General features: G+C 41.5%; 1 protein-coding gene across 1 annotated transcript in view; it reads left to right on the forward strand.

The window, feature by feature from the left end:
- The window catches only part of AFF3 (ALF transcription elongation factor 3), a gene marked incomplete at its 5' end in the record, with an annotated part of 100,274 nt that overhangs the window by 53,574 nt on the left and 33,371 nt on the right, over positions 1-13,329 (forward strand). Inside the window, 4 exons of the mRNA XM_082784610.1 lie at positions 1,994-3,046; positions 5,540-5,664; positions 9,873-10,074; positions 12,283-12,407. Of these exons, the coding sequence (XP_082640736.1) occupies positions 1,994-3,046; positions 5,540-5,664; positions 9,873-10,074; positions 12,283-12,407 (1,505 nt within the window). The remainder of the gene's footprint in view (positions 1-1,993; positions 3,047-5,539; positions 5,665-9,872; positions 10,075-12,282; positions 12,408-13,329) is intronic.

Here is a 13,329-nt window from a genome sequence, read left to right on the forward strand (position 1 = left end):
CCCTGACAAAATTAGCAAAGTTGGCAATATTGCTGATGCTTTTTATTAGACTTTGTAGTTGGCTTACAGGTTGGTGGGAGTGTAGCTATTCCACTTAAATAGCAGACATATCACTGTAGGGAAGTGCCATATTGACAAGTTATGATGCTTTAGCAGTTAATCACTGTTTTCTGCTGTTTTACTGTTATCCCTTGAAATCCATATTTTGTGAACCACTGTTTTAGAGAATGACAAGGTACATAAAGAGACAAAATGGGAAGTAACAGAAAACCTGGAAGATTTTTTTGAACTTTCAAACGGCCCTCACTCTGGCCTATACTTACAGGCAGAGGTGTATTTTTTCTGCACATTTCTGATATATGTCCTTTTGTTGAATATAACTCCTGAACACTGTAAAGGCCTCCATATATAGTGAACCTTTTATTATATATGTAATAAGTTCAGTATGTACATAATGAATGGCATAAAACACATCCAACTCTACTCTCAGCAGCAGTCTAAAAAAATGTTGTTTATTTTACACAAAGAGTTAAGAGTCCTAAAAATACATCTTCATCCAAGAGAAATGCTGCCCATTCATTTTCAAGATTTACAAGTCTGGAAAGAAATTCATCATGTATAATATTAGGGAGTATGATTAAGAAAAAATAAACTTAACGCAATCCAGCAAGCTTCCTGTAGGTATTGGCTAGCTGGATAATGAGTAAATTAGACACTTCAGAGGGAGGAATATTTTTATCATATGAATTCCAATGTCTAACTGTTCTGCTTATTTTAGGAGACTTTGGTCCCTGTAGAGTGAATACAGCCCTCCTTGGGTGACTCTGAAGACACCCTTGGCTATGCAGAAAGCCTATGCTGCTTTCAGGCACCTCCTTTTAATAGAGGATCCTTTGTGTTGGAGACTGTCTTACATCAGAGACTGTGGATATTCTCTCTTAGGCAAACATTCTTCCAGAGCATCAATAGTTTTCATGTGCAATTACTTAGTTGATCAAATTTTGGTTCCAGTTCAAGAAATTTGAAGACTTTTCACATTGGCTTCTGTTGGTTCAGAATATGGCTGGCCATGCGCTCCATCTTTTCTTTTTTTTTTTTCCCTTTCCTTTTCATTTTATTATGCTCAAATTACTGATTGCAAGAAGCATTAGAAAATACTTGCACATTGTTCTGAAATAACATTTTCTGAGCTGTGGTTACATTTGAAATCGTAATTATCCTACTACTTCACTGTCCAAACACCATTATATTTTAGATGTTCTCTTATAACTTGATCATGTTGTGACAGGAACAAAGAGAAAAACTAACAGCCTCACAATACTTACCAAATGAGCATTTGACAATACCACCACACAGCAAATGTTTGTGTGATCTCACAGGATTATAACATCAATACCAGACAGATTATATGCACCACCTGGTTAGCCTTCCCTCTCCCAGGAGCGACTACATGCCCCTTTGTATGCTGTTTAAATACTTTTTGTATTTAATGCAAAGGTGAAATACGTATATATATATATATTATATATATATATCCCTAGCTTTCCAGCTAGCTATCCTAGTTTAGCCTCAGCCATATCCCTGCCATGTTTTCCACCCTTCCTATCACCATTACTTTATTCATTGTTTGGAAACTTGGTAGCATTTCCCAGTAAAGCCAACACCAGTAGCTCTGCATGAATCATCCTTACAAATTATGACTCATGAAAGCTGTTGTCCTTCCCAACCTCATCCAGAAACCAAAAATATCCCTACCCATGGGACATGCCCCATCTTTCCCAGCCCTAATGCCCGGCCAGGACCTCTCTCAGGGCAGCATGGTGCATCCTCACCACCTCACCTTTCCCACCCATGGCCATGGTGCCATGGGGCTCAGGGTGGCCCCTTGCCCAGGGTAAAATCTCTTCACTGTTAGTGTTTTGGTGTCCCTGAGGAGACCCTGCAGGCAAGGGCAGAGGGGCTTGGTGCTCATTGTTGTCCACTTCTCTTTCAGCCTGAGCCACCCTCGTCCAACAAGTGGCAGCTGGACAAGTGGCTGAACAAAGTCACCCCTCACAAAGCACCCATCCTGACCCACCATGACGGCCCGGCACTGGAGGCCCATCCCTACTACGGCCACGTGAAGGCGGAGCGGCAGGAAGGCGAGAAGACCCCAGCCACCGGCCCAGCCGAGCACCGCAGCGGGGAGGGCCGTACCACCACTGTCACCACCACCGCCACCGTCGGGGACGGGCCACGGCCCAGGACCGCCAACAAAGCACCAGGCAGCAAGGGCGGCCGGCAGAAGTCACCCCCGGCTGCCGACAGCGGGCCTCCAAGGAGGGCAGCAGGGAAGAAGGCACCACGGCGGGCTGAGAGGACCTCAGCTGGGGACGGCTCCCACTGCCGTGGGGCAGAGGAACCCGCCGGGAGCCACGGCTTTCTGGAGAGCACCGCTGGTGAGGCACCGAGAGCCCGACCTGTTGGCAGTGGCAGCGGTGGAGGCTGCAGAGCAGGGCACCGCCGGGAGCCCCGCTCGGCCACAGCCGGCGAGAAGCGTCGGGCACGGGGGCCGAGCAAAACGGCACCCAAATCCAAGGAGTTCATCGAGACTGAGTCCTCCTCATCGTCATCTTCCTCTGACTCGGGCTCTGAGTCGGAGCGGGAGGAGCGCCCGCTGCCCAAGGCGCCGGCGGCAGCTGGGGCTGAGCCGCGCACCAAGGACGCGGGGACCGGTGCCGCCAGCAAACCCCACGGCGGCTGCAGTGCCTTTGGCTCCATTAATGCCAGGACTAGTAGTGAAATAGCAAAGGAGCTGGAGGAACAGTTTTACACCTTGGTTCCTTTCGGTAGGAATGAGCTCCTGTCTCCTCTGAAAGACAGTGATGAGGTAAAGTCACTGTGGGTCAACATTGACTTGGCTCTTTTGTCCAGGATTCCAGAGCGTTTGCCCGAAGAGCCGCTGGCAATGAGCACCGGAGCAAACCAGGCGGCCAGCCTCCCGCAGGGTAGTAGTGCTGACCCCCCCGCAGAGAAGGGTTTACCAAAATCTAGAAGGAAACGCAAGGTGAGCTCCGGGAGATGGGGGTGGCTGCTTGGGGTGGGAAGGGGGACACAGCCCAGCCGCGGTCAGTGAGCATCACTTGTGCCCATGTCCAGCACTCAACAGTGGTGTCCTCACTGGGCTTTGTCCCCTCACACCACATTGGAACCAACAAAACCCCAAGGGTGGTGAAACTCCTGGACCCAAGGAGCTGGTGTTGTCTGCTGGCACATGGCTTTTTGTACTCTGGTGAAAGTGAAGTCAGATAGCTTTTCCTCCTGAGGCTTCTTGCAAAACCAGAGCATTTGGAGGTGATGCTTGTTTTGGCATAGGGAACATTCTGGCACAGTCTGTACGATATCACCACATATCTGGAAAAAAAGCGAGGAAGCATCCTTTTTCCCTTCTTATTGACAACAATAGAATCCTTCAGTCCCTGCAGGCAGCCCTGGCTTATCAGGGACCTGCCTAGCTCTGCTGCTTAATTCACTGACACTTCTGCAGCTCCCTGCTACCTCAGGACCCCCACATGAATGCAAGAGGTGAGAGGGTAGCTGACAAGCCGCCCTGTCCCCAAGCAGCACCAATGCAGCAGCCAGGTGGGCACAGCCCTGTGGTCATATCCATCCCTCTGCCATGCCACTCCTGCACGTTTTCAGAGCTGCCAGGTGCACAGGCTTTATCCCTGCTGAGGAGCTGCCTCCACCCCATGGCTGCAGCTGTCCATCAAGAAGGCTTTCCAGTCCATTGGTACCAATCTGCCCCCAAAAGTCACTCTGAACTGGAATTGCCATCTGCCCGATTTCTGGATGGCTTTACTGTGCAGTTGTCTGTCACCCTCTGAGCTACCATATGTGTGCAGACTGATCTGTATGTTTCTTGGGATCATTTAACCAAACAGCTCTTTCATTTTTTTCTCTCATTATTTTTTGGCTATTTTTTTAGTATCTGAAAGTATTTTTTTTTAGTATCTGAACTATTCTAGCTACTGGTAGAGCAATAGCAGAGAGCCCTGCTATGTTTTGAAATGCATTTGTCTGCATTTTCTTTAGGAAGTAGCATGGAAGTAATTGCATAATACAAAATGATGGGGACCAGGTCAAAGAGTGGCAGAAGTAAAAGATTGATGTTTTGTGCAATAGGAAATGTCTGTGTGATGTTGCCAGCTGGTACATCCAGAATAAAACAGGGGGATATGATAAAAGAGCGAAATAAATGCAGCCATTCTAGAAATGCTTAATTTGACTTTCCGTGGCACAAATTATCTTTTAGTCTTCTGTCTTAAAGCATTGCTGTTGTTGGTGGTTTTAGTGTTACAATAAATACAATGGAGTACCAAATTGCTTCTTTGCCTGTAGTAAGACCCTCACTGTGATAACTGCTATGCAAACACACAATATGTGTTCCCCCTTCTCAAAATAAGAATAAGTCTAAAAAGAATGGATTATCAGGCATAACTACAAAATTAGATAGAGGTCCTTATCACTTCCACATCTGTCATGATCTCAAGAAGGGCAAAGTACAGATAGAAGAGGATGGTTAAGCACTAAGGTGGAAGAAGATCTTCACTCCTGTGGGGTGTGATCTATGTTAACCCCATAGCAGCAGCCACAGTGGCAGTGGATAACACAGAAAATGTTGTTGCCATGCAGCAAAGCAATAAACACAGCAAAATCAAGAGATCACGAGTAAAACTCAGTCATCAGTGGAAATTGGATAATGTTAGATGTGGAAAGGGATGTAGACTTCATAGAAGGCTGGGAAAACAGGGTCACTGGGAAACAATGGTAGGACCTAAGGAATTCAACCAAAGTCAAATAGTGGCAGGAAACAGTGGCTGCATTCATACTGCCAGGACAGATAGGGCCAGGATGCAGCACCAAATGATGGCACACAGTCATCCACTTTGTTTGATTGTTAGCATGCTTGCTAACGTGGTTTTGGCCTAGGCCAACTTCTGCTCTTCCAGAAGGTGTCTGGCCCCTGGCCTGGGACCAAACCAACTAAGATGGCTCCCTAAAAGGCAGTCCAAATGTGATACAGCTTGGTTTCAAGGAGGAGCAAGTTACATGCATGGAAATGAGCTGTGCCATGCTGGCTGGCCTCAGGGCCTGCTGCTGATCTGTTGTATTTACTAGCACAGGCATAGTTACTGATGACAAGAAAAGAGTGGGAGAGACAAGAAGAATGAGGTTGAGGACTAGGCAAGAGAAAAGTGCACAGGAGACAGGCAAAGATGGCAATATAAAGAAAAAAAATATCCTGAGATGCGAGTGGGAATATGGTTGAAGCAATTCAAGTTTTATATTGTACTCTATCTTATACTCTACGTTTACGTACTGCCTCTTTAGATTTTAGTTTTTCAAGACGTGAACCAATCTTCTCTGATCGCTGTTACGTATATGCTTGAAGGAAGCATCAAAATGCCAGAAAATACCAGCTCCTGATTTGTCAAAATACTTTCAGATCTATCGTAAATCCAAAACCTACAAGATTATTATTTTTCTCTTTACTCAGTGTGAGAATGAAGAAGAATACAGAGATATCAAGAAGACTCATTTAGAGCGAGAGAGTTCTTCACGATTAGCTGCCTCTGCCCATAACATCACAACAGCAAATCACTGCAATATGAATGAAAATAGGTAAGCATTTTCCTTCTTATTTACCACTGAGTCAGACAACTAGTTGCAGTTTAATGTCGTGTGTTATTTTTGCCTTTAATAGGATTTATTTTTTAATTATCACATTTTATGTTGAAAAATTGCCCGGTGCATTCTGCTTTCTTCTAGTTTAATGAACAAGTTAGCAGCTCTGACACATTTATATACTTGCATTTTTGTTGTATTGCACAAAGTTGTGAGTTCAAGTGCAAGGCTCATGGAACGAGTAATTATGGCTAGAGTAGTGCGATCATCCAAGACATATTTTCAAACACTGTCTTGTAGGCACCAATTCACATGTGCAGCCATCTTTTCTTTCCTTTGTGTTACGAGTTTCAAACTTAAAGTTTGACTGTATGTCTGGGTTTAAATGCAATTGTCTGTAAACTCTGTTTAGATTGCAAAAAAATATTCATAACAATGCCTGCAATACTCAGTTCCAGAATATGCATGAGATCCAATATTTTCAGATTACAAGCAATCTATTCTGTTTAAATAAGGTATTTTAGTGCAAGGAACTCAGATTTTAAAAACAATTACATTTTAAAAGGATAAAGGGTGTGAAAAAGACAATGAATATTTAGCTATATTCTGGCATGGTTTGTGTACACAGACCCCTATCAATGTCAGATCAATCATTCTGAATCTTTCTGGAGCATTCTAGCAGTGAAACTTTGATGTCTTTTCAAAGTTTAGCTGCATGCTGTTTAGTACACATTGGCCACCAGTATTTCAAAAATATATTTATTTTTTTTTCTGGCAGTATTAGGGTATGTCTTAGAGTGGAGTTGCTAAAATTAGAGAATATTTGTATTTATTGTAGGAGGTTTTTCTATTGTACACATCACTGATGAGTTTGAGCAATTCTTGTCATTAACACTGGACAAAATCATGATGAAAACTGGTATATATACTGCTTACTGAGAAGTTTTAATTCAATTTATTTGTCCTGGTATAAGTCACATGTTTCATAAAGTGGAAAAAAAAAAAAAAAAAACATACACAAAACTGTTTTATTGTGAGTGACTGCATGCAGGCAAGACATTCCTGTGTGGAATAATTGCCGGAGGTGACTTCAAAATTAAACTTATATTCACATTTTAAAGAAAAGGTATAGCATTGAAGAAACTTCCAGGCTGCATTCCATAGAAGTTCCCTAGGCCTCCAATCTTAGATGTTGACCACACTGGGGGAACTTGGTGTGCTGACTCTAAGAGGAACAGGACGGAGGGTGGAGCGGAGTGGAGACACCGCGGCCAGGCTCTGTGATAAGATGGGAACTTGAAGGTACATCAGAACCGATAAGCTGCATGTTTGCTTCCCTGGGCCAGCAGCCTGCCACATTTTTGACAAAATGCTGTCCTTTTGGTGAACTTTTCCCATTATAATATCATTATAATACCAAAACATACCTCCGTCCCAAAGGCTACCTGCCTCCAGGGTGTAACCATGCCTCACGGAGCTTTCACTTTAATTTTTTCTAGTCTGTACCTTTAAAAGCAAAGTGAGAGAATTTCACTCCAATCATAACAAAGGTATGTATGACTAGAGTCACTCAAGCTCCACCTGAAAGATAAAAATATATATATAAATTAGCTTAAGGGAGAGAGGATGTTAGGGAAATACCATCATGTTAGGGAAGATACTCTCGCATAAGGAAAGATACTTTCTGACTTCTGGGATTAGTTGACAGGCTGAGCCTCTCTTTCCTCCCATTGGGACACCTTTGGGTAAGATTCGAACACTTGATTATGCCAAGTGCCTCCCCGGGAAACTTAGAAATCTCTGTAGAGCCACTTTATATCTTTAAATGCATTTGTAGCCAGGCAGTTTTACTTATACTCTTGGTATTTGCACATGCTTTGCTGACAATGAATTTATCACAGGCAATCCAAAGAACCTGTGTATCTGTTGCTTTAATAAACTGCACTAACGCATTAATCTACCTTTGGTAGTTCTCACTGAACACAACCAAACTCTTTAAGAGTGGCTGTGGTAGTTCATGGAATGCAACTAGGCTGAGGGTGTGTTATGTTATTTGTGCATCCGTAATTGCATTAAAAATTGTATATTAAATACATTGTATTAGGTGCTCCTGGTAGAAAATGTGCATTAAAGAAATATATTTAAAAAAAAAAAAAAAAAAGGTCTTAAATGAATATTCACCCCCTAATTCTTCCTGGGCCTGCCCTAATTCCAAGAAGTCCAGGTGTTTTATGCTACTGTAGGTCACGATATCAAGCTCCTGAGGCTGTAGCTAAACCAGCAGCATGTGTGTCAGGACATCCTGTCCCTCTTGCAACCAGCAGCCACTCATTCTAGCACATCCCCCTACAGTTATGCCAGCATATCTGCATGTGGAGCCCTCCTGTAAATTCACTCAAGAAACTTGTTTGAAACTTGTGTCAGCACAGCTGGGGGTTGGTAGCAAAAAGGGGAGCAAAAACATCTTCAGACATGAGCATTTTATATTCCAGAACTACAACCTGATGTGCAGACTGAGGAAGGCTCTGTTTGACACAAGAGGCTGCAGTGACATGCACAGATACCCTAAATATCTTACACCTACATTGGTTGCCACAATTCCAAGTCTCAGCAGAGCAGAGCTCACTGCAGGTTGTTTTTTTGTGGCTTCTCAGTATAATAAGGTCGTGCTGCTGCAGCTCAACTGCTCACAGTATCCTTTGGTGGGCATAAGCAAAGTGCCAGAAGGCATGCAAAAAATCTACCACACAACTAGAAATTGTAGCTACTCCTCACACGCCCTGGGCCAAGCTTTTGAGGCTTGGGTAGGAGCCCTCCAAGGAGCAATGGCTTCCAAGGAATGATGGCTTCTTTTGGATGATGTTGCCCTGCATTTTGACAGTGATGTATAGACATGGCTAGCCAAGACATGGTTTTATGTTTGAAAAAGGGAAAGGAAATAACAGCATCAGCCTTCACTTTGAAAACAGTGCTAAAGATCTTATTTTCCTTAGAGGGAAAAGAAGAACACAGTTGTCCTTTTTACACACCCTGATTCTTGCATTCATAAAGATCATTGGTCATTAAAGTAAAACAGTTCATGTTGTATTTTAAAAGTACTACACTGTGGGAGACAGGAACGGTTCTGAATTATGATTTATGGCTTCTCTCACAGATAGTTTTTAAAGATATGCCAGATAACTGGACAAATGTATGATAAGTGCACATTTAATTAGCTCTGTTCTCTGAAATGATGTACAGAAATAAAGTATATTTTGTACCATATTCCTTTTTGTGATTCCATTAAGTGTATACTGCCTGATACAGTAACTATAAAGAAGTGAGAATTGTCTATAAAAAGTAATAGGCTGAATAAAGGGGAATATGACAGGGGAAGGTATTGTGTTAAAATAGTCTGTCTGACCTTAATCACAGTTGTAGTCTTAATGCAAACCATTTCCATTAAAAAAATGTTTATTTTGTGTGTGTTGCTTTAAAATTTTCAGATAAATGTATTTTTTTTTTCAGATTAGTGCAACTAAAGCTTATTTTGGGGATATTTTTATGGTTTGTTTGACTTCTCATCCAAAACTTCCCTCAAATAAGTGAAAGTTGAAAATACTGTGTAGCTTTTTTCTTCGGATGAAGGAGCAGCTCAAATTGCTGTGTGTCTACTGTTTGCATGTGTTTTCCTTTGTCTGCAGTGCCAGTTTACCTTTCTTTGTCTTCAAAATCTGTGTTAGATTAGTATAAACAGCTCTACCAAGGGCTGGTCATTGAACACAAAGACAACACAGCCATCTTTAAGCACATTTCCTGTTTTAGTTCACATATGGCTTTATTGCCATGGCTTATAAATTGTCACCTGTAATGGTGAAATAAGGCTCCATAACCTAAACTTACACTTCAGAGCCTAATCTTCGTCTCCAGCTATCCCTTAAGAGATGGTGAGCAAGTGGCCATTTATCTCTGTATTTTTTTCAAGTACTCTGTTACAGACTTTATATTAACTCCAGAATTACAATTTGCCTTGAAGGGAAAGAGGAGAAACATGATACAAATTTGTAAATGAACTCTTGGTCCCCATACTGTAAGCTTGTTTCCAGATACCAATAGACTTTATCCTGCCAGCAGGTTTTAAATTCAAAGTTTTGGTAATATATAAAACATTTACCTTTCTCAAAGCCAGCTTTGTGACACTCCATTACTGTAATTTCCATTTCCAGCTTGGCAATACCAATAAATAAAAATGAGAAAATGCTTCGGTCACCTGTCTCTCCCCTCTCTGATGCATCAAAACACAAATACTCCAACGATGATTTAACTTCCTCCAGCAGACCTAATGGCAGCAGTCTATTACCTTCCATCTCCTCCAGCAAAAAACATAAGGGTGAAATCCAGTCTCAGCCACATCCCGGAGACTTCAATGTAAGTTTATGCTGTTGTTCACAATATAAAACCTAGCTGTATATTTTTCACTTCGTATTGCAGTCCATGATAGCTTTGCAGAATGTTACAGAAAAAAAAGAAGAAAAAAAATAGCAATAATGAATGTTGTACTGTAAGTTCAGTTTTTCTGTTTTGGATTTTAGCAAGGCATAGAAGAAAGACAAGTCAGGGTGTAAATTAGACAAATAACAAAAGCTACATAAGCAGAAGGCTAATGCTAGTGGCCCAAAATGAATGGATTTAGGCCTCTAGAGTATTGCTTGGGCATAATGCAGAGCCACTGTATCCAAAAATGTGGTGCATAAGGCCTCTGCTGTATAAGGCCTCTGCTCAGACACTGCCTAACCATTAGTGCGCCTGCAGTTAGGTAATCCTCTATATCTTCCAAAGAATATTCTCAGACACTTCTGCTTACTGCTGACACCAGTGAACAGCTCAGCACCAGCCTCACAACTCAGCTCCACCAGAGCCCAGTCATTCAGACACTTATCCCATCATACTCTTGATCATGCCTTTTCTCCTTGCAACAGAAATTGTTTATATATTTTATTCAATGCTTATTTGTTTTTTACTCATATGTTATTTGAAACATGAGAGGCTTCAAAACCCTACGTATTTGTGCCTAAGCAACTTTTAGGAAAAGAAAATACCTGAGTTGTAGCAGTGGTCGCTTCCAGACACTTTTGGTTTTGGAAACCTGTGGGGATAACTGCCCATAAAGTCAGATGTATATACTGTGGTTTTTTTTTGTTGTTGTTTTGTTTTTTTTTTTTGACAGTGAAGGGAGAGGTAGTAAGTATAATCTTAATTTTAGACATTTAAAAAAACAAGTTATTGTAAGTTATATTTTTCAAAAATATCTCACAGATGCTTTTGGTAAATTGAAATAAAATTAAGTGCATAAAATATGCCAATAAAAAGGCATTTTAGCATATAGTAGTGATAAATTTATCTTTTCATGGATTAAATGTAAATTCTTAAACATTTAAACTTCTAAAACATAAGTTTAGAGGTTTATAACCCATTCAGAATTATAATGATATGAGTCTTCACTGGATATCTTGAAAACAATTTAAATTCCTTCACAGGCAAATGTGCTGGAAATCAAAAGTAGAAGGTGATTGCTTTATGATCCACACCCTTAGCAAATGCATTTCACTGAGATTTTCTGCATAGCCTAGCAATGCACCATTTGGTCAACATTTTAACAACCTTTGCAATAAAATTCTTATGTATCTGATTATTCATCTGAAAACTTTAGCCTACTGAACTGATCTTGATGTGCCATATAGAATATGAAAGCTCATGAACTATAAATGTTAAACTTAGCTTTGTTTTACCCCATGTTCCCATTGGGTATCTAGCTGGCATGCCTGAGTGCTCCCTTGAATTTCTGTTAGAGACCACAAGCTGGGGAGTTGTTCATATCCATTTTAACTTTTTGTCCATTTCACTATTAAGTTTCCATCTCCCACCTGAAGGAGAACTAATAGTGATTTCTGGCAGTGGTTACAAGCCAAGAACAACCTGAGGCTGTCTGCTTTGCACTGTATCAGTGCGTGGTTGCCCACACAGCATGTCACCAGGTGGTAGGAAGGGCTCATGAGGCCGCATGAAGAACAGGGCTGCAGCTGAGAGAAAGCATGAGACCCTGCCAAAAGCTGTGCTTCAGCTGTGGTACAGAGCAGTGATCTTTCAAGCTCATCAGAGACCCAGAGAAGAAAAAAGCCTGGGCCTTGGGTGACTAGTTCTCACCACACAGGCACATTAGCGGCGCAGTGTGGAACAAGTCAAAGAAGTGAGCCTTGCTCTCCTGGGGCTAGGTACAATGCTAGTTTGGAAGCTGAAGACTAGAGATGTAACTCGATCTTCTAAATGACCACAACAGATCTATTCTTTAATAATTTCACTGACTGTGTTACAGAGCATTTTGATAGTTACTAATAGTTCAGCTCCATTCTGTCTGTATATCGCACTGAAACTCGAGCCCTTTACAAAGTGCTCTGGTTGGTATTTGTGAAGTCATGGCTATCGGTGACAGGACAGTTATACATACTCCTTGCTGAAATAGTAGGAAAGCTAACTGGCACTTTACAACACAATGCAAAGACACTCTGTTGTTTATTAGTTGCTTTTTTGAAGTTAGTAGCCAATTCCTCAATGTCTTCTATGCTGTTTGTTGTCTAGAAAGCAATTCACATCAATTCAGAAAACGTTCTCTGCAATAAGCCACAGTCCCAAACAGAGCCTTGGTCACCTCTGTCCGGCACACCCAGGGACTGCAGAAGGACAAAGCTTATCTTTGATGACATGTAAGTACAGATGGCTTTAAAATAAAGTAAACCATGTAGTCCAGTAGTATTTTAGTAACGCTGTACATTGAGCAATGGATGAGACATACTGTATGAAGTCTTTGATTTTGGTCCCTTCCAACCCAAGCTATTCTATGATTCCATGAATCTATAATTCTACGATTCTATCATTCTATGATTAAGGCTTATTAGTGCTCTCAGAGCTCAGACATTAATTCTGTACACCTCAGACTACTTACATGTACACATTCATATCAAGGGAGGGTGATGCCTTCTTGTGTGCCCTTTGAAGCAGGGGAGAGGACAGATGGGAGTGTTGACAGCTGCTTTTGTTACTGCTACTGCTGCTCAGAAAGAAAGGTATTACAAAGGCAGGGTGAGTAGGAAGCAGCGGTAGTTGCATGAGTATCTGAAGGGATACCTGCCCCTCCCCACCTCCAGTACAGCCTTCAAACATCCCTGCCCTCCTTTGAAAATAATTTCAGCTTGTAATTGTTTTTATTTTCTTTTTGGTAAATTAAAACTGCTGGTTTGTTTCCCAAGGTCATTTAGGATATGATATTATTTAGATAAAGTATAAAGTTGAAACTGAATGTTGGAATCCTAATATTTAGAAAACCCAGATTTTTTTTGCCTAGTAATGTTCTGGCCTGAAAATACTAATTTTTCTGGCTAGTGTAGAAGAAATTTTGTTCAAGCTATGTCTCAGACTGTCTCTAACAAATACAGTTCCATGAGCTGTGTGACCTTGATGCACCTTTTGTTCTTTCACAATTACACCCACCACATCGCTCACTCTTATATACCTAAGAAAACCCTGGGAAAACAGCCCTGTTTCCTCATGAACTGTTTTCTACCAGAACAAATATTTTTAATAATTACTGGTAATAAGAATTGTAATAATTGTAAGGCTCATTCATAT

Source organism: Aythya marila, assembly GCF_965140915.1.
Source record: "Aythya marila genome assembly, chromosome: 1".
NCBI classification, from domain to species: Eukaryota; Metazoa; Chordata; class Aves; order Anseriformes; family Anatidae; genus Aythya; species Aythya marila.